This window comes from Thalassophryne amazonica, chromosome 7, assembly GCF_902500255.1.
Source record: "Thalassophryne amazonica chromosome 7, fThaAma1.1, whole genome shotgun sequence".
Classification (NCBI taxonomy): Eukaryota; Metazoa; Chordata; class Actinopteri; order Batrachoidiformes; family Batrachoididae; genus Thalassophryne; species Thalassophryne amazonica.
Genome location: NC_047109.1, coordinates 99,063,041 through 99,089,305, shown reverse-complemented (window position 1 = coordinate 99,089,305; position 26,265 = coordinate 99,063,041). Strand labels below are relative to the sequence as shown.

At 40.2% G+C, this 26,265-nt stretch overlaps 1 protein-coding gene across 2 annotated transcripts in view; it reads left to right on the top strand.

The window, feature by feature from the left end:
• Positions 1–26,265, top strand: part of LOC117514664 (F-actin-uncapping protein LRRC16A-like) — a 203,485-nt gene that overhangs the window by 8,437 nt on the left and 168,783 nt on the right. For both annotated transcript variants that reach the window (XM_034175232.1, XM_034175233.1), the window contains exon 2: positions 8,962–9,309. In XM_034175232.1, the coding sequence (XP_034031123.1) occupies positions 9,270–9,309 (40 nt within the window). In that variant the 5' untranslated portion in view covers positions 8,962–9,269. The remainder of the gene's footprint in view (positions 1–8,961; positions 9,310–26,265) is intronic.

The following is a 26,265-nucleotide window of genomic DNA, read 5'->3' as shown; positions in this document are numbered from 1 at the left end:
CGTAATTATAAGATCTTTTCTCGTAATTACGAGATCAGAGGTCTGATTTGTTTTTAACCAGTGATTGCAATACGCTTCCGTAATTACTACTTTGAGTATACAATAGATTTTTGTAACTTCCAGCACAATAATTACAAAGTTAAGTTCATTCCTTCCACAACTAATTAAAAAACAATCAGACAAACAACAGCAAAGGCTGAAGATTTATGATCAAGCTCACAAAATAGCACCAATCGGCCATAGTAGTTGTTTGCATGCATTACATTTTTGTAGGGATTCTTTGCCATAAAATCCACAGATTAACAAACTATCAGGCTGGATTGTCAGGAATTGCTGGACACAAATGCACGGCTCAAACAAACAGCTCTGGTTATTATGTTGTATGGCTGGGGGGGGCCTGGCTGCTGGTTTGTTTGCCTTTTGTGTTTCCTCCCAGGTGGCGTGCATTTGGGACTGAGTGGCTGTGTTGCTGAGGCTGTTAGGACTTCACCCTGATCACCTGCGACTCGTCAGGACTCACAGCTGAGGTGCATCTGGAGGGATTGGAGTATGTTGGCATTTAAGACTGAAGTGCACAGTGTGCATTTGCCAGAGACACGACCTTGTGACCAGACGGGTGAGATCGTCGTCTTGGGAGCCATCTCATCAGCAGCGGACGCTGAGAATGTCCAGGTTTGATGCACGGTCTGTGAAAGAGGAGAGGGTGAGGTCTCACGCTCGTCAGCACACTTCCTGAGGTACGTTGGATTTTGTGACTAACAGTTATACAGTCAGTAAATGTGGTGTCCCTCACACCTTATTGTATTGAGCTGTATGTTAGTCATGTATCAGCTTCCACTGCTGTGGTGATTTGTGAACGAGATGTTCCATGCCTGCAGGTTGGAAGCTGATCAGTAATCAAGCCAGGAAGTGTTTGCTGTTTGTACACCTTTAAGTGTTCTGTGTGTAGAGTGTGGACTCACATAATGGTTCCTTCTTTCACAGACTCGGTTGTTGCGGCCACCTGGGGGGTGTCGGCGGGGTCCTTGGGTCCGAAACAGCTTCTGGCTCCGGACCATTAGCGCTGCTGGGAGCGCACCACGCCAGACCGCACTTTTTATTATTATTATGTCACTGTTATGTATTAAATTCAGTTAGCCTTTGTACCGTGCTCTGCTTATTTCATACTGGGTCCTTCAAACGCTGGTCGGTTCTCCGAGCTGCGTCCGACACATAACATATTAAAAGGCTTTACAGCTGAGGATTGCAGAGGTCGGTACACGAGTAGGCAGTCAAGGAAAACCAGCAGTACAAAATTCATCAGACAAAAAGGCGTGGTTGTTACAACGGGCTGGAGGTCATGAACACACAAGCAGGCAGGCAGACAGGACTATGGAACGCAGGTACAGAGCTGGAATGAAGGCACAAGACACAACAAACTGGTAAAGAGCTAACACACCCAGTGAGCTTATACAACCCCAGGTGATAATCAGCAAATCAGAAACAGGTGTGCATGGAAAGCACCAGAACAAGGGTGTGGCCAGAGAGAGGTAAACACCCACCACCAAGAACCAAGAGACAGACAAGTTGAGACAGACAAGAGAAGTAGAGAAAACTGTCAGTAAAACGATAGTGTAAAGGTTCTTATTTAATCTTTGAACCTGCTGTTTCAATTCTTGACATGTTTTGTGTTTGGGGTCTTTCTTTTCCAACTTGCGTTATCGTTACTTGATTGATGGTTTAACCTGACAGATAACAAAGTCAGTCAGTCCCCCCCAAACACTGTGTATATGAACACATCGTTTTTATTTAGAATTGCAGAATTTCAGCCTACATTTCTCACTCTGAAATAATCTGTTCCCGCTTGTATCAAGTTCAAACAATTCCTGATGATATTGTGTTTTAGATATTTTATTCCTCTCATGATGGACAGTCACTACTGTGAGTTTGAATGTATTTACTCTTTCCTTACCAAAGTTACCTGGAGGAACAAAATATTTCAGCCACCTGAAAGACTGTACTCACTGTATGACATATAGCTTAATTTGGGTCTTGCTTCTATTGTTGCTTATAGATTCCTTGGAAGAAGTGGAAGCCTCAATGAGTTTTTTGATATGTAGCTGTCATAATTAAAGAAATATACACTTTATGTATAGATTTATCATAATAGAACACAAACACAATCAAGATTTTTGTTATTGAGATTTCTTCTAAATGTAATTTTGTTCATTCTTTGTTGGAAATATTATTATTATTGTTGTTGTTGTTGTTGTTATCATTATTATTATTATTAACATTACCATTTTCTCCTCCTGTGGTGTTGCTGTCTTTCCACAGTAGCTGATGTGAAGACATTGTTGTGAAAGTGTAGTGACACGGACCCACAACAGGGGGCGCAAATGAACGGTCAATAGATGAGCCAAAAATTAACAATTTAATGTTGTGAAGGAGCACAACGAACATACAGACAATCTCAGAATATGATTACAGTCAATCCACAAAGGTGACGTGTGGGCAGGCTCGAGGATAGAAGACGTCTGTCCTGAGAAGAGCCGGAACCACACGATTTCCGCCACCACCGAACCTGGTGAATACTGGAGCCGCCAAGTCCCGAATTCCCAGGTGATCACCGTCCCCGACTGTCGGATCTGGTACTGCTGGTGAGAACAAAGACAGTCAAGTGTGGGTGTGTGTACACCCCGTAACAACAACGGTGGGAATGCCACCTCCACCTCTCACTCAATATGTAGCAGAGTACCGCAGTGATTCCTTAGGGGAAAAGAGTGCAGTCCAGCACTCAATCAGCTCCCGCAGACAGAGGATAACAGGTACTCCTGCAAAGACTCACAATATACAGATTGATGTGTAAAACACAACGGCTGAGTATATTACCTCCAATGAAGTACGATATCTCGGCAACGAGGTGGAGATGACGTCTGGTCTTTATGGAGTGAGATGATGTTGAGTAGATGGGTGACAGCTGTCAAGAGATAATGAGTGACAGCTGTCACCCCCGGCTGTGTCCGTGGCGGCAGCGCCCTCTCGTGCCTGAAGCCCGCACTTCAGGCAGGGCGCCCACTGGTGGTGGGCCAGCAGTACCTCCTCTTCTGGCGGCCCACACACAACAGACATTCAGTGACGTATTCAGAAAGAAAACAAACAAAACAAAACAAAAAACTAATTTTTGATGCAAAATAAATAAATTGCCCATAAGGGCAAGGACACAACTGTCAGTTGTTTTTTTGTTTTTTTGTTTTGTTTTTTTTTGGTTTTTTTTGCTGTCAGTCCATATTTTTTTCCAAAATGAATAAACAGTCAAGATCTTGCTGAGCATTTGAGCAGCTTTTGTCGCCATCTAGCAGGTGAAGTTAGACGCGGTTTTTGGCACAGGCGAGGCGGGCAGTCGCCCGGGGCGCCTTTTTTCATGACATACGAGGTCTGTCAATAAAGTATAGGTCCTTTTTATTTTTTTCAAAAACTATATGGATTTCATTCATATGTTTTTACGTCAGACATGCTTGAACCCTCGTGCGCATGCGTGAGTTTTTCCACGCCTGTCGGTGACGTCATTCGCCTGTGAGCACTCCTTGTGGGAGGAGTCGTCCAGCCCCTCGTTGGAATTCCTTTGTCTGAGAAGTTGCTGAGAGACTGGCGCTTTGTTTGATCAAAATTTTTTCTAAACCTGTGAGGCACATCGAAGTGGACACGGTTCGAAAAATAAGCTGGTTTTCGATGAAAATTTTAACGGCTGATGAGAGATTTTGAGGTGATACTGTCGCTTTAAGGACTTCCCATGGTGCGAGATGTCGCGCAGTGCTGCCAGGCGCCGTCGTCAGCCTGTTTCAAGCTGAAAACCTCCACATTTCAGGCTCTATTGATCCAGGACGTCGTGAGAGAACAGAGAAGTTTCAGAAGAAGTCGGTTTCAGCATTTTATCCGGATACTCCACTGTTAAAGGAGATTTTTTTAATGAAAGACGTGCGGACGGATTGCAGCGTTGGCTCGCAGCCGCTGCGACGCTCAGCCACAGGAAAAACACCTCCGTTGGAAGCCTTAAGGACAAGTTGGAACATGTCCAGCTGTTAAACAATTTCTCATATACTCACTCCACTGAAAGCCATCAAAAGCCACCTGGATTTTACAAATGGTTATCAACACGGAGGTGTTTTTCCTGTGCCGCCGCACCGCGCCGGCTGCGTCCCGACGCGCGGACCCGTCCGCACGTCTTTCATTAAAAAATCTCCTTTAACAGTGGAATATCCGGATAAAATGCTGAAACCGACTTCTTCTGAAACTTCTCTGTTCTCTCACGACGTCCTGGATCAATTAGAGCCTGAAATGTGGAGGTTTTCAGCTTGAAGCAGGTTGACGACGGCGCCTGAGAGCGCTGCGCGACGTCTCGCACCGTGGGAAGTCCTTAAAGCGACAGTATCACCTCAAAATCTCTCATCAGCTGTTAAAATTTTCACCGAAAACCAGCTTAATTTTTCGAACCGTGTCCACTTCGATGTGCCTCACAGGTTTAAAAAAAAATTTTGATCAAACAAAGCGCCAGTCTCTCAGCAACTTCTCAGACAAAGGAATTCCGACGAGGGGCTGGACGACTCCTCCCACAAGGAGTGCTCACAGGCGAATGACGTCACCAACAGGCGTGGAAAAACTCACGCATGCGCACGAGGGTTCAAGCATGTCTGACGTAAAAACATATGAATGAAATCCATATAGTTTTTGAAACTAGTTTTGTGATCAAGCTCACAAAATAGAAACTTAGTTTAGACCTATACTTTATTGACAGCCCTCGTATATAGGGGCAGCACAAGCAGTGATGGAGGTAACCACGTTTTTTTAGTAACGAGTAATCTAACAAGTTAATCTTTCCAAATCAGTAATCAGATTAAAGTAACTTCTCCAAGACACTGTGCGTTACTATTATTTTTGCATTGTGGGTCGATAGCAGCATTAAACTTAGTCCGTAGGCAGGGGGTCGGGGTTCGACTGAACTGCCCACTTTAAGTGAGCTTTTCATCTGCGGTTTTCTGCAGCAGCTTGTCCTCACCTCTTAAAGCGCGGTGATCAGCACACCTGCACTGAGCTTTACAAAGACATTTTTATGCTTTTTGCTCCTTTATTTAGAATTCTGAGCTGAGCCACTCAGTATCTGCTGCTAAAAACAGCTGATCCTCCGCGACGCGTCAACAACTAACACTATTTTCCACTCAAATGCACCTAAACTCTCTTTCTGAGGACCACATGATGTGAAAACGCAATAAAACCTTCTTACCTGTAAATCTGGTCATGTTTTCTGCATAAATAAATGTTATACATTCTTTGTGTTCAAACACCAAAGCAGGGGCGAATCCAGATGGAATGGGTCGTGGGCCAAAACACCCCTAGATTAAAGGTCCAGTTTTTAAGCCTTTTTTTTTACTACAACTACTAATACTACTTATAATAATAATAATTTCGACAAGTAAAATGTTTAGAGAGAATTTAAATGTTAGAAAAATGTTTAAAAAATGTAATAGTTACATTTATAAACAATGTAGGTTAGAAATTGCAAGTTTTACTGTTACAGTGCTGTCAAAAGTTAAATATGAGGTCAAGAAAGAGGTCTTTATTTTACTTTTTATAAAACAAGTATTTATTTTCATTGAAGTCAAGAAAGGGTGACTATAAAGTGAGTTTTGGCAAAACAAGTATTGTCATGTTGAGGTGGCAGAGGGTTGTTGTCGGCAGCTGGGGAAAGTAACTAAAAAAGTAACTAGTAATCTAACTTAGTTACTTTTACAATTGAGTAATCAGTAAAGTAACTAGGTTACTTTTTCAAGGAGTAATCAGTAATCAGTAATTGGATTACTTTTTCAAAGTAACTGTGGCAACACTGAGCACAAGTATACTTAAAAAAAAACAGTTATCATATCACTTGTTTGAGCAATTGGCAATTTGACATCCCGCAGCTGCAAGCTGGTGCCCCTGCTTGCTGACGTGTGCAGAACAGAACTTGTGACAGAGGTTTGGCGGTTGTCTCCTGCGTCAACGGGGACAGGCGTGCTCTTCCACGGGCCATGGAATCAGGTATGGCTCATCTCCGCTCTGGCAGAGCGATGCCCATAAGGATGCAGCAGAACAGAAAGCGGACAGACAGGCTGGAGGAACGGGTTTGAATCTCACTGGAGTGGACGGAGCTCCGTTCACATTACTAGCTGAAGTGACTTCCATCTGACCTTCTTTTGTGTGCCTGCAAGAGTGTGTGTTATTCAGTTTTTACAAAAATTTTCCAGCAGCTGGAAACTCTCTTTTTATTGTCATGTACATTGACAAAATATAATAATAATAATAATAATAATAATAATAATAATAATAATAATAATAATAATAATAAGGCTTATATTTATAATTAACTGGTTTATTTGCTGGAGAAAAAGAATCACATTTGATTTCATTGGCATGAGTTTCTTTTTACCCACAAATGAAGACCAAAAATTAGGGAGAAAAAAAAACAAACAAATACTGCATTATCAAATTTCTGTCAAACCTAAAACTATTCCAGATTAATTAATTCTAAATATTTACACATTTAGCCTAATATTTACAAACATCAAGCTAAATATTAAGACAAATATGCACCTTAATAAAAGAGCTAATTATTCCTCCCTGAAAGACAGATTAAAAAAGAATCTAATAACAGACATTTAGCATAGAAAGACATGTTTATTCAGATGTGCAATTCATGGATATTTTGTATAAGAATTATATTGTAGCCTGCAGCAAATGTAGGGGCACTTGTTAAAAAAACAAAAATAACAAAGAACATATATATATATATATATATAATTAAAAAATAGCTGTGCAAAAAAAGAAAAAAAATACAAAAATGCGTGTGTGTTGTGTGTGTGTGTGTGTGTGGGAGGGGGGGGCTCGGAGAGGGTCTCACCTGGGGAGTAATTCAGTGTAGAATCGCCACTGGGTGAAGTGAACAATTCATGGCTTCTGTCACGTTTCCTGTTTGAAACCCAAAATTCAATTCAGAAAAAGGCATTTATTAATGCCAGAAATGCATGGGCTGTTTTTTGTTTGTTTGTTTTTGTTTTTTGTTTATTTTTTGGCAAGCGGAGCTTTGACCTCTCAGTATTAAAGCTTCAAAATTTTGATATATATATATATATATATATATATATATATATATATATATATATATATATATATATATATATATAATGTAAAAAATTTAAAAAAATATTGTAAATATACAAAACAAAAAGTTGTATTCATGGATGACTCGTATAGTATTGCTATTAGTTCGTTTCCAACTTTTGCCCCTGAACTTCTTCATATGATGTGCTACTACTGTGTGAAGTTTTGTTCAAACTAGTTGCAGAGGAGTTGCACTTACAATACTCATGGAAAGTCGACCAGAAGAACTACTATATATATATATATATATATATATATATATATATATATATATATATATATATATATATATATATATATATCCTCTCAAGTGTTTGTTTGTAGTGGGTATGAAAACATCTCACAAACTAGAAGCACTCGGAGGGTGCAAACCTCCGCCAAGGCCATGGGGTCACTGACGCCATAACATCTACATGCTGTGGAATCATTGAACCTAAAAAGTCTAATGATGATTGCTAGTAAAAAAGTTTCATCTGCTGTGACTGGATAGTATGTATCCTTAGCGCTTGGCATCACAATTTATTGCAACTTGCACCTTTCCCAGAAGCTACTGTCATCTGAGCACTGATGTTGATATTGCATGTGCTTATAGACAAAAACAAATAAGAGACAAAATTCAATTTATTATTCAACTAAACTGTAAATATGTAATTTTTTTAACATTTATGAAACACTTCTCTAAATAAATAACAGTAAATTCTGAAATAGAACTATTTTTTAAGTGTTGCATGTGCTCCACAGGCCATAGGGTCACTGACCCTAAAGAGATTCCCTCCTTGGCACAGTGATCTATTCAACAATTCAGTGTTACAACCAAAACTATGATACATACACTTTTCTTTCCTTTATATTTGACATCCTTGACCATGAAAACATACCACTAAAACTTGGAATCACTTTTATGTCTTAGTTCAAAAGTTATTGTATAAAAATGATTTTTCGGTAATGGCGGTTTTCTTCTGGATCTAGCTCCATAACATTTGACGTTACATCAAATCTGATGACACCTTACTGAATCAGTACAGATTCAGCTACAGTTTGGTGTTAGTTGTGCATCTCTAGCTTCATTTGTCACCTCACACTGACACATTTTCTATTTTCCCTATATTTTTGCATATTATGGATCACCATATCCGGAATCCGGATCCAATCATCACCAAACTTTGTTGTTTGATAGAACATTTGATAGAACTATGTTACACCCTAATTTTTTCAAGCCTTTCTGCCTTGTTTTTGTGGAGTTAGAAACTAGAATGTCAAAATTCCCCCTATCCCGCAATGGTGAAGAATCCTTTAAAAAATTCCTGGATCCGGATCGTGATCCGGATCACCACTAAAATTTAATCACTTCCTCTTGTCATTTCCAACCACTCCACAAAATTTCTTCAAAATCCGTTCAAAACTTTTTGAGTTATCCTGCTGACAAACAGACAGACAAACAAACAAACAAACAAACTCGACAGAAAACATAACCTCCTTGGCAGAGGTAACAAAGCACTTATTGAAGGTCAGGGCTCTCAGAATCTTGCTGACTCTAAGTCCCTGAGTTGTTCGTTTGCAGTCTCGTTACCGACCACTAGATGTCGGTGTTTCCCAGCTCTGATTCCCCTCTCGTCGCTTGCTCAGCGGGCTGAGGGCTGACGACACAGTGACCACGCCCCCTCCCGACACGCCACACTGCCGCGGCGTCACAGCGGCTCTCCGGCTGTCGCATCACGGAGCGGGGCGGGGCTCCGGTGTCTCCCACTGGCTGGTACCGTACTATTACCGACAGCTTTACGGTGCGAGTCGTTTGCTTTTTTCTTTTAAATCTCTCTGAAATGCAGGATGCACCGTTTTTCAACATGATCCTGAGACGATTCTAGTGATGATTTTCTTCTCCCCCCCCTTTTATTGATCACATCACCCGCGCTGTTTAAACAGAAAAGAGATGCGCCCGACACACCGAGAGGAGTGGAGCATGTAACCGGCAGAAAGGCTGCGCCGAGCGGCTGCACCATTTCACATTTCTCGCTCTTCCTTCCCTCGTTCCTGGAGGTCGGTTGGTGTGTTCGGCTGGACTCTTGTCGTTTGTTTGGACTTTTTATCTCGGCAGAATGAGCGAGGAAGTGTCAGAGGTCCCCAAGGAGCTCGTGGGTAAGAACACGACACTAGTTTTATTTTTTATTTTTAGCCCATTCTGTCTGATAAATGTTATCAAATAAATGCTCTAATACAGCCACACTTCATGTGACTGAGTCATGCTCTCAATCTGCTCCTCCCATTTTTTTTAAAACTTATTTTTATTCCGCTAAATGGCCGAATTACTACGTTTTTCATAAAATACATTTTGTTGTCCACACAAATTCCCCGTAGCATCGAAACAAGAAAGAAATAGTTCGATTAAAATGAATCAGTTTAGTAATTTATAAAGAAAATGTTACGTTTAGAATCTCGAATGTGTGGCAGTCCCATTTTATTTGACATAATGATTTTGTTTTTGTCATTGATCCAGATGTGCAAACAGAATCTCCTTTCAAACTGCTTCAAACATTTTAAATAGCTTGAAACAACCAGGTCTTGTTATGAATTTAGTTTCATATCACTCTTAACCCAAATTGTTTAAACAACAATTTGTGAACTGAAAAATTCCCTAATCAGGTCTAGACAATAGTGGAATTATGGTTCTGTGCAAGACTCCCAGAAGTGTGCAAATCCTGGTCTTGGTGTGAAACTGTTACTTAAATTTCCAAACTTTTTATGTATTTCCCAAAAGTAACCCCTAATCCTTATACTAACAGGTGTCAAACTGATTCCAGAAAGGGCCACGAGGGTGCACATTTTCTTTCTAATCAACTCCACCTGGTGATATCATTGATGAACTCATCCCATTTGCTCAAAGTGTTGTTAATCAATGAAATCACCTGGTGGTGAAGTTGGTGGTTACAAAGAAAAAACTGCACCCTTTTGGCCCTTTGTGGAATCAGGTCGATGTCTATGTAACTAATCCAAACCCTAGTCTAAACCATTTGAGTACTCATCCAAACCCTAATCCAAACCATTTGAGGACCACATTGGAAATAAGTGCTTTTATGCTTTGTGTTGTCCTTTTTTTTTTTTTTTTTTAATTGTACCTGTATTTTTACTGGTATGATTTCTACCAAATTAATCCAAATCCGATGTTGCTAGGCAGCTGCGGCTTCAGGGTTTTTTTTTTTTTGCCTCATTCTGACACCAGAGACTGCAGCACCCTTCCAAAAATTGTGGTCAGATCTGGAAGTACAAAAAAAAAAAAAAAAAAAAATCATTGTTCCGGGCAGAACAAATAAAAGTAAGTGGTCTGGAGCAGTGAATACTATGTGTCCCTACCATTTCCAGTTTCTGTGTCTTCTGCATAGAATTGGAAAGAGAACCAAATCAGAATTGCTTTGTGCTTTGAAATTGGCCACCAATTTGCAAGGGTGTCAGACACTTCTGGAATCAGCAGGAGACCCTATAAGTTATTTCTGATGTGGTCCAACTTGAAAGATTTCACATGGACAATTTCTGGATTTGGTGTTTCCGGAAATAGGGCTGCAAATGATTATTTTAATAATGAAATCAAGAAAATAAGACTTATTAGTTGTTACATTCAGAAAATTCACAGGTCACCTTAGACAAATGTACTTTGGTTTTTAATTGCACTCCTCCCACTGCACTGTTTTTCTGTTGCACACAGCCTTTCATATTTCATCTTATATTTTATCTTATTTTAGCACATATTTTATATTTTATCTTAGCATTTTATATGGCTTTCTGCTTAATGTTGCACCATTATATCAAAGCAAATTCCTAGTCTGTGAATCCTGTTCATTGGCAATGGCAATAAACTTCTTCTGATTCTTCTGAAAATGGAGAAAATGTTGATCAGTGATTTCTAGAGACCAAGCTGATGCGTTTAAAGGGACTAATAAAATTAACCAGAAAATATTCACATTTAAGCAGCTGAAATCTAATAATTTGTTTTAGTGAGTCAAAGCAATTACCAATTATCAAAATAGATGTTGATAAATTCCGTAGTCTGTTATTCATTGATTAATCGTTGCAGCCCTATCAGGAAGGTACATGTAGTAACGGAATTCTCATGTGGTCTACTTTGCAAAGTGGACCAATTCCAGTTATTATGGGGAACATAAAATTGTAGTGTCTGTCTGTGTGGCAGGTACAAACGGTTGCCCAGTTCCGGATCACCTTTTTTAAAGTCCCACTTTACGGAGCCATAAAGCAACTGAATGTCCTTTAATTGTGTATTGTTGTATTGGGTATTTGGGTGTTATTTAGCTGAAAACGTCTGGGTGGACTAACGCTTCTACTTAAAGTGTGAAGCAACATTATGTGTGGTGCAAACATTTGCCAGAAATGGAACACTTTGCCCGGTTCTGGACAGTCTCTGTCACTTTGGCGTCATTCCTGGTATCTGGCTGGAGCCCTTCTAATGCAGAATGATACACACTGTGCCCGAGAATGTGTTTTGGACACAAAATGATATAAATTATACTTATTAAATGAGAATTTACTTAGTTTCGAAAGGCGCCATTATACGTTTTTACGAGCAAAAAATGAAGTGTGGAGGTGAGATTTCTCCCGAATTAAAAAGTAAAAGCCCCCACATTCATGCCCATTCATGATGTTGAGATGACCCCCAAAGTCCACATGACTCACAACTACAGACATGAGGCTGCTGCTTCAGTGATCCACAACCGGCAAATTTTCACGTTGGAGATAAATACGTGCAGCAATTAAACAGCTAGACATAACACACTGACATTTTCTACCCAAGTAAGTAAGTATTTTCCCACTCTAGAACCAAAAACACAGAATGTCTAACTCACCTTTGCTACGTCTTAGAGATCGTTACTTTCAAACTTGCAGGAATGAGTGAGAAAATGTGCGCACACCGCTGACACCGGGATGTTTAGATTCCTCTGCTGATCACAAGGATGGCTGCATCCAGTCCAGCTTGTGGTCGTTTGTAGACAAAACATCAGTCTTTCCATTGGTACCAAGTATTAACTTATTCATGCTGATTACGAGAAACGACGGCGCAAAAACTACAGCAGTGATCCGGAACTGGGCAAGTGACTGTAGCTGTATACTTGTATGTCTCAGTTATGGTGCTGGGAGTCAGGATAGGCCTGATTGCACTACCATGGGATACAAACTCATCATCTCAGTCACTCAGTGCCAGAACAATAATTGTGTGTAATGAATCAGGCCATAAATGCTGAAAGATGGCATATAATGTTTGGACCTATATTGTGGATGCGTACCCAGAAGTGCCGGAATAATAATTGGAATGCAATACAGGTATGTCCTGATTCAGAACTTTAGCAACAGTCTGAGTGGGAATATAGTTTTAAACCATTCTTCACCAAAGATAGTATGGATTAAATTGTTTTAAAAGCCATTTTTAAATGCGATTTCAACTTGTTAGGTGTTGTCTAGATTACAACATCTAAACTATTGTAATGCAGTGAATGGTTCAAAGTGGAGTAACCTTGATTTTTATCCAATTTGAAAGATTTTCCACCAAGGATAGTTTCATGTGATGCACTTTATACCTGCTTTAAAAGGAATGTAACCATTTCAAACCAGATAATGCTTTATGTTGAACTTGTTTTGTTCATTGTTTTAAATGAATTTAATGTGGATGAATCTGTTTTTAACTGATAATTGATGGACCAATTAAGAGATGGATTGAAACTTTTCAAAATAAATTTAACAAGACGTTAACACACTTTAAATCAGTTATGTTCTTATTTCTATGTTCTTATTTATGTTTCTCATTTCTGGGTTTTGAACAATTCTAAAGCGATCTCAAACGGTATATTTTGCATACATTTTACACAGCTATGACTGATGGTATAATCAATCAATCAACTTTTTTCTTATATAGCGCCAAATCACAACAAACAGTTGCCCCAAGGCGCTCCACATTGTAAGGCAAGGCCATACAATAATTATGAAAAACCCCAACGGTCAAAACGACCCCCTATGAGCAAGCACTTGGCCACAGTGGGAAGGAAAAACTCCCTTTTAACAGGAAGAAACCTCCAGCAGAACCGGGCTCAGGGAGGGGCAGTCTTCTGCTGAGACTGGTTGGGGCTGAGGGAAAGAACCAGGAAAAAGACATGCCGAGAAGGGGGGCAGAGATCGATCACTAATGATTAAATGCAGACTGATGCATACGGAGCAAAAAGAGAAAGAAACAGTGCATCATGGGAACCCCCCCACAGTCTACGTCTAAAGCAACATAACCAAGGGATGGTCCAGGGTCAGCCGATCCAGCCCTAACTATAAGCCTTAGCGAAAAGGAAAGTTTTAAGCCTAATCTTAAAAGTAGAGAGGGTATCTGTCTCCCTGATCTGAATTGGGAGCTGGTTCCACAGGAGAGGAGCCTGAAAGCTGAAGGCTCTGCCTCCCATTCTACTCTTACAAACCCTAGGAACCACAAGTAAGCCCGCAGTCTGAGAGCGAAGCGCTCTAATGGGGTAATATGGTACTACGAGGTCCCTAAGATAAGATGGGACCTGATTATTCAAAACCTTATAAGTAAGAAGAAGAATTTTAAATTCTATTCTAGAATTAACAGGAAGCCAATGAAGAGAGGCCAACACGGGTGAGATATGCTCTCTCCTGCTAGTCCCCGTCAGTACTCTAGCTGCAGCATTCTGAACCAACTGAAGGCTTTTTAGGGAACTTTTAGGACAACCTGATAATAATGAATTACAATAGTCCAGCCTAGAGGAAATAAATGCATGAATTAGTTTTTCAGCATCACTCTGAGACAAGACCTTTCTGATTTTAGAGATATTGCGTAAATGCAAAAAGGCAGTCCTACATATTTGTTTAATATGCGCTTTGAATGACATATCCTGATCAAAAATGACTCCAAGATTTCTCACAGTATTACTAGAGATCAGGGAAATGCCATCTAGAGTAACGATCTGGTTAGACACCATGCTTCTAAGATTTGTGGGGCCAAGTACAATAACTTCAGTTTTATCTGAGTTTAAAAGCAGGAAATTAGAGGTCATCCATGTCTTTATGTCTGTAAGACAATCCTGCAGTTTAGCTAATTGGTGTGTATCCTCTGGCTTCATGGATAGATAAAGCTGGGTATCATCTGCGTAACAATGAAAATTTAAGCAATACCGTCTAATAATACTGCCCAAGGGAAGCATGTACAAAGTGAACAAAATTGGTCCTAGCACAGAACCTTGTGGAACTCCATAATTAACTTCAGTCTGTGAAGAAGATTCCCCATTTACATGAACAAACTGTAATCTATTAGACAAAAATGATTCAAACCACCGCAGCGCAGTGCCCTTAATACCTATGACATGCTCTAATCTCTGTAATAAAATTTTATGGTCAACAGTATCAAAAGCAGCACTGAGGTCCAACAGAACAAGCACAGAGATAAGTCCACTGTCCGAAGCCATAAGAAAATCATTTGTAACCTTCACTAATGCTGTTTCTGTACTATGATGAATTCTAAAACCTGACTGAAACTCTTCAAATAGACCATTTCTCTGCAGGTGATCAGTTAGCTGTTTTACAACTACCCTCTCAAGAATCTTTGAGAGAAAAGGAAGGTTGGAGATTGGCCTATAATTAGCTAAGATAGCTGGGTCAAGTGATGGCTTTTTAAGTAATGGTTTAATTACTGCCACCTTAAAGGCCTGTGGTACATAACCAACTAACAAAGATAGATTGATCATATTTAAGATTGAAGCATTAAATAATGGTAGGACTTCCTTGAGCAGCCTGGCAGGAATGGGGTCTAATAAACATGTTGATGGTTTGGATGAAGTAACTAATGAAAATAACTCAGACAGAACAATCGGAGAGAAAGAGTCTAACCAAATACCGGCATCACTGAAAGCAGTCAAAGATAACGATACATCTTTGGGATGGTTATGAGTAATTTTTTCTCTAATAGTCAAAATTTTGTTAGCAAAGAAAGTCATGAAGTCATTACTAGTTAAAGTTAATGGAATAGTCAGCTCAATAGAGCTCTGACTCTTTGTCAGCCTGGCTACAGTGCTGAAAAGAAACCTGGGGTTGTTCTTATTTTCTTCAATTAGTGATGAGTAGAAAGATGTCCTAGCTTTACGGAGGGCTTTTTTATAGAGCAACAAACTCTTTTTCCAGGCTAAGTGAAGATCTTCTAAATTAGTGAGACGCCATTTCCTCTCCAACTTACGGGTTATCTGCTTTAAGCTACGAGTTTGTGAGTTATACCACGGAGTCAGACACTTCTGATTTAAAGCTCTCTTTTTCAGAGGAGCTACAGCATCCAAAGTTGTCTTCAATGAGGATGTAAAACTATTGACGAGATACTCTAACTCCCTTACAGAGTTTAGGTAGCTACTCTGCTCTGTGTTGGTATATGACATTAGAGAACATAAAGAAGGAATCATATCCTTAAACCTAGTTACAGCGCTTTCTGAAAGACTTCTAGTGTAATGAAACTTATTCCCCACTGCAGGGTAGTCCAACAGGGTAAATGTAAATGTTATTAAAAAATGATCAGACAGAAGGGAGTTTTCAGGGAATACTGTTAAGTCTTCTATTTCCATACCATAAGTCAGAACAAGATCTAAGATATGATTAAAGTGGTGGGTGGACTCATTTACTTTTTGAGCAAAGCCAATAGAGTCTAATAATAGATTAAATGCAGTGTTGAGGCTGTCATTCTCAGCATCTGTGTGGATGTTAAAATCGCCCACTATAATTATCTTATCTGAGCTAAGCACTAAGAAATTAACAACACCATATAACTAATAAATTAATTGCATTATTACAGTATACCAATATGGTGTATTTAGTCAAAAAGGCAGACAGTCTCAAGTTACCCGTTATTATGCAAAGTGATATATGAATAAATTAACCATTATTTATTTATTTAATGAAGTATCCAAACTGTCCTGGCTCCTTTAAACATATTAATCCTCACAGTGGGTGGGATTCCTTCAGACTGAACACTGTCAGTTGTTGGTGTCTGACCCAGTGGCAGCTGGTGAAAAACAGTCTTGGTGGGGCTGCTGTGCCAATAGATTCCCTTGCCTTGTCCAGTACAGGCATTCAAGTGAACAGTCGGAAAATTACTACAATTCCACAATAATCATTTCATGTCCTTCTCAAAATCAGCAGTTTTACAGATAAAGTTAACCATTTACAGCTATATTAGGCCCCATTTCTACTTTGGAAAGGAACAGTATCAAATACAACACTCAAGTTCTTGAGCAAAAAACATTTCACCATTTGACACCAATTGCACACATAGTACACCAAACTGTACTGAACTGCCATCATCTTCAGACAAACAGATCCTGGGGTTCACAATGACACCCCCTTAACAAAATCGAAAATATCACCAAATTTACACTCTTTCAAAATATGGAAAAATTCTTCAATTGACAAAAGAACATTATGTACATACTACAATGTTCACACCACCTTCCAAGAGAGAGAGAGAAAATGTGTGTGTGTGTGTGTGTGTGTGTGTGTGTGTGTGAGCGAGAGAAAATTAAGGTAATATTGTGCATGAACATTACTGAGTGGAATGGAGGCAAACTAAAGAAGCTTGAAAAACTTAAATTAAATAACTTGACTAACTAATAACACCAAAACCTTTAAATTGGTTAAAATTAACAGTGTAGAGGACAAAGCAAAATTTACAAAACCACTTAATTAAATGCATTGCTAAACTTGGGTTTGTCTTACTATAAGTGTGTTGTGTGTGCTCAGTGGCTGAGTTAGAATTTCTTTAAAAAACATGCAAATTGCTATTTTAGGGTTTTATTTTGTTTTTAAACTGAGCAAATAATTTGTTTTAGAGTGTGGAATACTCCAAAGAATATTTCACTTCTGTGAACTGATCCTCAGAACGTGTAAAGTGAAATCAAAATACCAGCATGGCTGCAGCTTTGAACACTGTTACAAACAGCCCCGGCCTCCCATATTACCATTATAACTGGTCCGCTGTCCCAATAAAGATCACAGCTTTGACCCCCTAAAACAAACAAAAAAACATCACTCATTTGTTTTATCTTAAATTTTCATCCTTGTTTCCACACCAGGAGCAACATTCTGATATAAATCTGAGCAGCTCGTCAGCTCACCTGAGCTGAAGTGGATCCAGAGGAGTCAGTCTGCAGCTGGCAGAGGTGGATGCGCTCCTTTCCACCCCGCAGTAAAGAGCGCAGATCAGCAGCCTCCGTGACGTGTGCGCGCTGAAATTGTGAATGAAGCCTGACACGGTTTATCACGAGTCAGACAAACGTCTCTCCTCCAACCGGGATGTGCAATTTTCATTAAACCACGAGAAAGATCTGATGTGCGCACCTCCATGCGCCTCCAAAAGGATCCCCGCCAAACTTTGGTGTCATTGATTTGATTAAACCTCCGAAGAGTTTTTCAACTTACTCCAGCAAAAACACACGGAGACGAAATAAAAATAATTATCAAACGTCGTCGTCACCATCATCTCTTCCTGCCTGACTGACTGACAGCAGCAGCTGCAGCGTCACATATATCACTGACTGTAACTGTCTAACGTTCCCGCATTTTTGTAGCAAGGGCTAAAATTCCAGCGCCCCAAAGCCATTAATTTTGGCAATGTTGATTTGCCAAATATTTATTAATTTTCCCTAGCAACTACATACAATTGGTTATTTCGCTGCACTTCAAGGGCGCTTTGAATGATCGCCCAAGACGAGGAATGATACGTTCTCTGCTTCTGTCGGTGGAAATGCACTGTTGAATGAGAGTCAGTTGGAGGAAGTGTTGTTTTAATCATTCATATTACATGTAGGCACATACTATTAAGTAAAACTGACATGGATAGTACTTTTTAAATATATATATATTTACTTTTCCCCTCCACATCTATAGGAGGGCAGCGCCCGAGCGCCCCCTATGGGCCAGCCGCCACTCTGACCTATATTTTTAATGTAGGAAATTAACGTTTTCAGTGCATTTTATAAGCTCCAGGCTCACAGATAAAAGTATTTCCCCCACTTGTTTAGTTTTGATACTGGTTTTTCGAAGCCCGTAGGCTGTGGTAGACTGACATGCTGTCAGATACGCACACAGAAATGCTGTCTTTCTGTCACATGGGTACAGACTGTATCTGCCATGGTGTGGTGGGTCTCTGAGCAGCGTGAAAAGGCGGCTGACCCAGTTCTGCTCTCTGAACCAGTTCTCTGGGGTGTCAGCATTGAGTCTGAACATCAGAATGCACATGCCCGTGTGTCTGAGTTTGTCTGTTCTGAGAGAGTATATGGGCTTATGCCGTAGTGAAAGCAGAAATATTATTTACAGTATTGAAATGAAAAGGAAAAACTACTGCAGAGTCTCAAGTCTGCAGTAATTTAAATAGAATAAAATACCTGAATGTGACCCAGGTACAGGTTTCCATGCATATAAGATGTCCCTCCATAGGGACAAACAACGGTGTATAATGAGAAGAATATGAAGCTGAACATGGATTGCTTTTTTTTGGGGGGGGGGGGGGGGGGGGGGGGGGGATCATGTTACCGTATTTTCCATAGTATCAATCACACTTGTGGAAAAATGCCTCTTAAAGACAAAAAACCCATATACAACTCACACCCGAGTATAAGTTGTACCTTTTTTTTCTGAAATACCAGCCTTTTAATTCAGGATTTTTGTTCATTGTCAGGGGTCAAAATACATGGAAATATAGACCTGGAATGGACGTGCGCACCTCAGTCTATTAGCGTCGCTCAGGACAGGAAGGCGCCATTACTAAGGGTGGAGATGTGCCGATCATCAATAATAAACTGACCGTTTTTTTTGCACTAGCGTCGCTATTTCTTAACGGATGTTAATAAATGTAGGCTTGTTTTAAAGCCCTTTGAAAGCTCTTTCCAATGAACCTATGAATGTGTGGGTGGAAAAAAAAACTTATGTAAAATGCAGAAATTTGGGGAAATTATGACAAATTGTGCTGCTTTTCTTGCTCTGTTGTCGCTATTTGTTAGCAGATTTTAATAAATGTAGGCTTGTTTCAAATTCCTTTAATTGAGCTTTCTAATGAACCCATACATGCCTGGGTAGAAAAAAATGTTTTATGTAAAGTGTGGAAATATGGGGAAAAATATGCCATTCTGTTCATTTACTGTGATGTTTTTTTTTCCCCTGTGATCATAATTCTCGATGGATTTTTATAAATGAGGCCTTGTAAGTTGTATTCAAGCTGATTAAAAGCTCTAATGAACCCATATATGCCTGGATAAAAAATCCTTATGTATTAAAATATAAATCTGAAGTGTGCCTTGTAATTGTGGTCGTTTACAGTGAGGAAAATAAGTATTTGAACACCCTGCGATTTTGCAAGTTCTCCAACTTAGAAATCATGGAGGGGTCTGAAATTTTCATCTTAGGTGCATGTCCACTGTGAGAGACATAATCTAAAAAACAAAATCTGGAAATCACTATGTATGATTTTTTTTTTTTAAATAATTTATTCGTATGTTACTGCTGCAAATAAGTATTTGAACCCCTACCAACCAGCAAGAATTCTGGATCTCACAGACCTGTTAATTTTTCTTTAAGAAGCCCTCTTATTCTGCACTCTTTACTTGTATTAATTGCACCTGTTTGAACTTGTTACCTGTATAAAAGACACCTGTTCACACACTCAGTCAATCACACTCCAACCTGTCCACCATAGCCAAGACCAAAGAGCTGTCTAAGGACACCAGGGACAACACTGTAGACCTGCACAAGGCTGGGATGGACTACAGGACAACAGGCAAGCAGCTTGGTAGAAGACAACAACTGTTATGATTATTTATTAGAAAGTGGAAGAAACACAAGATGACTGTCAGTCTCCCTCGGTCTGGGATTCCATGCAAGATCTCACTTTGTGGGGTAAGGATGATTCTGAGAAAGCTCAGAAGTACACAGGAGGACCTGGTCAATGACCTGAAGAGAGCTGGGACCACAGTCACAAAGATTACATTAGTAACACATGATGCTGTCATGGTTTAAAATCCTGCAGGGCAGCAAGGTCCCCCTGCTCAAGCCAGCACATGTCCAGGCCCGTTTGAAGTTCACTAGTGACCACCTGGATGATCCAGAGGAGGCATGGGAGATGGTCATGTGGTCAGATGAGACCACAATAGAGCTTTTTGGAATCAACTCCACTTAACCATGTTTAGAGGATGAGAACAACCCCAAGAAAACCATCCCAATGGTGAAGCATGGGGGTGGAAACATCATACTCGGGGGTGCTCTTCTGCAAAGGGGACAGGATGACTGCACCGTATTGAAGGGAGGATGGATGGGGTCATGTATTGCGAGATTTTGGCAAACAACCTCCTTCCCTCAGTAAGAGCATTGAAGATGGGTCATGGCTGGGTCTTCCAGCAGGACAGTGACCACAAACACACAGCCAGGGCAACTAAGGAGGGGCTCCGTAAGAAGCATTTTAAGGTTCTGGAGTGGCCTGGCCAGTCTCCAGACCTGAACCCGATAGAAAATCTTTGGAGGGAGCTGAAACTCAAAACCTGAAAGATCTAGAGAAGATCTGCATGGAGGAGTGGACCAAAATCCCAGCTGCAGTTTGTGAAAACCTGGTGAGAAACTACAGGAAATGTTTGACTTCTGTAATTGAAAACAAAGGCTACTGTACCAAATATTAACATTGATTTTCACAGGTGTTGGTGGACAGGTTGGAGCATGATTGATTGAGTGTGTGAACAGGTGTCTCTTATACAGGTAACAAGTTCAAACAGGTGCAATTAATACAGGTAAAGAGTGCAGAATAAGAGGGCTTCTTAAAGCAAAATTAACAGGTCTGTGTGAGCCAGAATTCTCACTGGTTGGTAGGGGTTCAAATACTTATTTGCAGCAGTAACATACAAACAAATTATTAAAAAAAATCATACATTGCGATTTCCAGATTTTTTTGTTTTTTTTAGATTATGTCTCTCACAGTGGACATGTATGTAAGATGAAAATTTCAGACCCCTCCATGATTTCTAAGTGGGAGAACTTTCAAAATCGCAGGGTGTTCAAATACTTATTTTCCTCACTGTACCTTGCTGCTTTTTCCACTGTAATATTATTGCTAGTCTTTTAATGACAACAACATATATATGATTTTTTTTTACTAACATTTCATTACAAGTAGATATAAAGCCATTCAGAATTTCTGACTTATGACCCTCAGTCTTGGTAAAAAGGACCTCCCCTCCAACCACACTGTTAAAATTTAAATGCCTCCTGTGACCACTATGTACACATCATATTAAACAACACTGCAAGTATATACGATGTCTGTGATAAAACTAACGTACCTTTTTATTTTTTTCAAAAACTATATGGACTCTTGGCTTGCCTCTACTGGTGGTTGGCTCTCACTGCGGTATTGTATCACTTCCTGTTCCGGAGCACAGCGGTGTTTTGCTGTATCTGTTAGCTGTTTAATCTGCGCAGTTAGATTGATCTGGTTATCTAGATTACGATTTGTTTCCCAGTGTAATCTTCACGTGCCTTAACTAAAGCACTCCTTCTGCTGAATCACCTCTAAATTATTTACACATTATTCACTTTGCGTGTTTTTAGGAATCTGCTAGCTTAGCGCAGCTACTAGCTCTTAGCCGGTTTAGCATGGCGGCTTCTCCTGTCTCTCCCGCACTTTTCTGCTCTGGGTGTGAAATGTTTAGTTATTCCTCGGCCTCCTTTAGCAGTAACGGTACTTGTAATAAGTGTAGCTTATTCGTAGCTTTGGAGGCCAGGCTGGGCGAATTGGAGACTCGGCTCCGCACCTTGGAAAATCCTACAGCTAGCCAGGCCCCTGTAGTCAGTGCGGACCAAGGTAGCTTAGCCGCCCTTAGTTCCCCCCTGGCAGATCCCGAGCAGCCGGGAAAGCAGGCCGACTGGGTGACTGTGAGGAGGAAGCGTAGTCCTAAACAGAAGCCCCGTGTACATCGCCAACCCGTTCACATTTCTAACCATTTTTCCCCACTCGACGACACACCCGCCGAGGATCAAACTCTGGTTATTGGCGACTCTGTTTTGAGAAATGTGAAGTTAGCGACACCAGCAACCATAGTCAATTGTCTTCCGGGGGCCAGAGCAGGCGACATTGAAGGAAATTTGAAACTGCTGGCTAAGGCTAAGCGTAAATTTGGTAAGATTGTAATTCACGTCGGCAGTAATGACACCCGGTTACGCCAATCGGAGGTCACTAAAATTAACATTGAATCGGTGTGTAACTTTGCAAAAACAATGTCGGACTCTGTAGTTTTCTCTGGGCCCCTCCCCAATCGGACCGGGAGTGACATGTTTAGCCGCATGTTCTCCTTGAATTGCTGGCTGTCTGAGTGGTGTCCAAAAAATGAGGTGGGCTTCATAGATAATTGGCAAAGCTTCTGGGGAAAACCTGGTCTTGTTAGGAGAGACAGCATCCATCCCACTTTGGATGGAGCAGCTCTCATTTCTAGAAATCTGGCCAATTTTCTTAAATCCTCCAAACCGTGACTATCCAGGGGTGGGACCAGGAAGCAGAGTTGTAGTCTTACACACCTCTCTGCAGCTTCTCTCCCCCTGCCATCCCCTCATTACCCCATCCCCGTAGAGACGGTGTCTGCTCCCAGACCACCAATAATCAGCAAAAATCTATTTAAGCATAAAAATTCAAAAAGAAAAAATAATATAGCACCTTCAACTGCACCACAGACTAAAACAGTTAAATGTGGTCTATTAAACATTAGGTCTCTCTCTTCTAAGTCCCTGTTGGTAAATGATATAATAATTGATCAACATATTGATTTATTCTACCTTACAGAAACCTGGTTACAGCAGGATGAATGTGTTAGTTTAAATGAGTCAACACCCCCGAGTCACACTAACTGTCAGAATGCTCGTAGCACGGGCCGGGGCGGAGGATTAGCAGCAATCTTCCATTCCAGCTTATTAATTAATCAAAAACCCAGACAGAGCTTTAATTCATTTGAAAGCTTGACTCTTAGTCTTGTCCATCCAAATTGGAAGTCCCAAAAACCAGTCTTATTTGTTATTATCTATCGTCCACCTGGTCGTTACTGTGAGTTTCTCTGTGAATTTTCAGACTTTTTGTCTGACTTAGTGCTTAGCTCAGATAAGATAATTATAGTGGGCGATTTTAACATCCACACAGATGCTGAGAATGACAGCCTCAACACTGCATTTAATCTATTATTAGACTCTATTGGCTTTGCTCAAAATGTAAATGAGTCCACCCACCACTTTAATCATATCTTAGATCTTGTTCTGACTTATGGTATGGAAATAGAAGACTTAACAGTATTCCCTGAAAACTCCCTTCTGTCTGATCATTTCTTAATAACATTTACATTTACTCTGATGGACTACCCAGCAGTGGGGAATAAGTTTCATTACACTAGAAGTCTTTCAGAAAGCGCTGTAACTAGGTTTAAGGATATGATTCCTTCTTTATGTTCTCTAATGCCATATAACAACACAGTGCAGAGTAGCTACCTAAACTCTGTAAGTGAGATAGAGTATCTCGTTGATAGTTTTACATCCTCATTGAAGACAACTTTGGATGCTGTAGCTCCTCTGAAAAAGAGAGCTTTAAATCAGAAGTGCCTGACTCCGTGGTATAACTCACAAACTCGTAGCTTAAAGCAGATAACCCGTAAGTTGGAGAGGAAATGGCGTCTCACTAATTTAGAAGATCTTCACTTAGCCTGGAAAAAGAGTCTGTTGCTCTATAAAAAAGCCCTTCGTAAAGCTAGGACATCTTTCTACTCATCACTAATTGAAGAAAATAAGAACAACCCCAGGTTTCTTTTCAGCACTGTAGCCAGGCTGAAAAAGAGTCAGAGCTCTATTGAGCTGAGTATTCCATTAACTTTAACTAGTAATGACTTCATGACTTTCTTTGCTAACAAAATTTTAACTATTAGAGAAAAAATTACTCATAACCATCCCAAAGACGTATCGTTATCTTTGGCTGCTTTCAGTGATGCCGGTATTTGGTTAGACTCTTTCTCTCCGATTGTTCTGTCTGAGTTATTTTCATTAGTTACTTCATCCAAACCATCAACATGTTTATTAGACCCCATTCCTACCAGGCTGCTCAAGGAAGCCCTACCATTAATTAATGCTTCGATCTTAAATATGATCAATCTATCTTTATTAGTTGGCTATGTACCACAGGCTTTTAAGGTGGCAGTAATTAAACCATTACTTAAAAAGCCATCACTTGACCCAGCTATCTTAGCTAATTATAGGCCAATCTCCAACCTTCCTTTTCTCTCAAAAATTCTTGAAAGGGTAGTTGTAAAACAGCTAACTGATCATCTGCAGAGGAATGGTCTATTTGAAGAGTTTCAGTCAGGTTTTAGAATTCATCATAGTACAGAAACAGCATTAGTGAAGGTTACAAATGATCTTCTTATGGCCTCGGACAGTGGACTCATCTCTGTGCTTGTTCTGTTAGACCTCAGTGCTGCTTTTGATACTGTTGATCATAAAATTTTATTACAGAGATTAGAGCATGCCATAGGTATTAAAGGCACTGCGCTGCGGTGGTTTGAATCATATTTGTCTAATAGATTACAATTTGTTCATGTAAATGGGGAATCTTCTTCACAGACTAAAGTTAATTATGGAGTTCCACAAGGTTCTGTGCTAGGACCAATTTTGTTCACTTTATACATGCTTCCCTTGGGCAGTATTATTAGACGGTATTGCTTAAATTTTCATTGTTACGCAGATGATACCCAGCTTTATCTATCCATGAAGCCAGAGGACACACACCAATTAGCTAAACTGCAGGATTGTCTTACAGACATAAAGACATGGATGACCTCTAATTTCCTGCTTTTAAACTCAGATAAAACTGAAGTTATTGTACTTGGCCCCACAAATCTTAGAAACATGGTGTCTAATCAGATCCTTACTCTGGATGGCATTACCCTGACCTCTAGTAATACTGTGAGAAATCTTGGAGTCATTTTTGATCAGGATATGTCATTCAAAGCGCATATTAAACAAATATGTAGGACTGCTTTTTTGCATTTACGCAATATCTTTAAAATTTGAAAGGTCTTGTCTCAGAGTGATGCTGAAAAACTAATTCATGCATTTATTTCCTCTAGGCTGGACTATTGTAAATCATTATTATCAGGTTGTCCTAAAAGTTCCCTAAAAAGCCTTCAGTTAATTCAAAATGCTGCAGCTAGAGTACTAACGGGGACTAGAAGGAGAGAGCATATCTCACCCATATTGGCCTCTCTTCATTGGCTTCCTGTTAATTCTAGAATAGAATTTAAAATTCTTCTTCTTACTTATAAGGATTTGAATAATCAGGTCCCATCTTATCTTAGGGACCTCGTAGTACCATATCACCCCAATAGAGCGCTTCGCTCTCAGACTGCAGGCTTACTTGTAGTTCCTAGGGTTTGTAAGAGTAGAATGGGAGGCAGAGCCTTCAGCTTTCAGGCTCCTCTCCTGTGGAACCAGCTCCCAATTCAGATCAGGGAGACAGACACCCTCTCTACTTTTAAGATTAGGCTTAAAACTTTCCTTTTTGCTAAAGCTTATAGTTAGGGTTGGATCAGGTGACCCTGAACCATCCCTTAGTTATGCTGCTATAGACTTAGACTGCTGGGGGGTTCCCATGATGCACTGTTTCTTTTTATTCACCTCTTTTTGCTCTGTATGCACCACTCTGCATTTAATCATTAGTTATTGATCTCTGCTCCCCTCCACAGCATGTCTTTTTCCTGGTTCTCTCCCTCAGCCCCAACCAGTCCCAGCAGAAGACTGCCCCTCCCTGAGCCTGGTTCTGCTGGAGGTTTCTTCCTGTTAAAAGGGAGTTTTTCCTTCCCACTGTCGCCAAGTGCTTGCTCATAGGGGGTCGTTTTGACCGTTGGGGTTTTTCTGTGATTATTGTATGGCTTTTGCCTTGCAATATGAAGCGCCTTGGGGCAACTGTTTGTTGTGATTTGGTGCTATATAAATTAAATTGATTTGAATTGATTTGATTTGATTTGAATCACGTGCGATTACATCAGACAACCT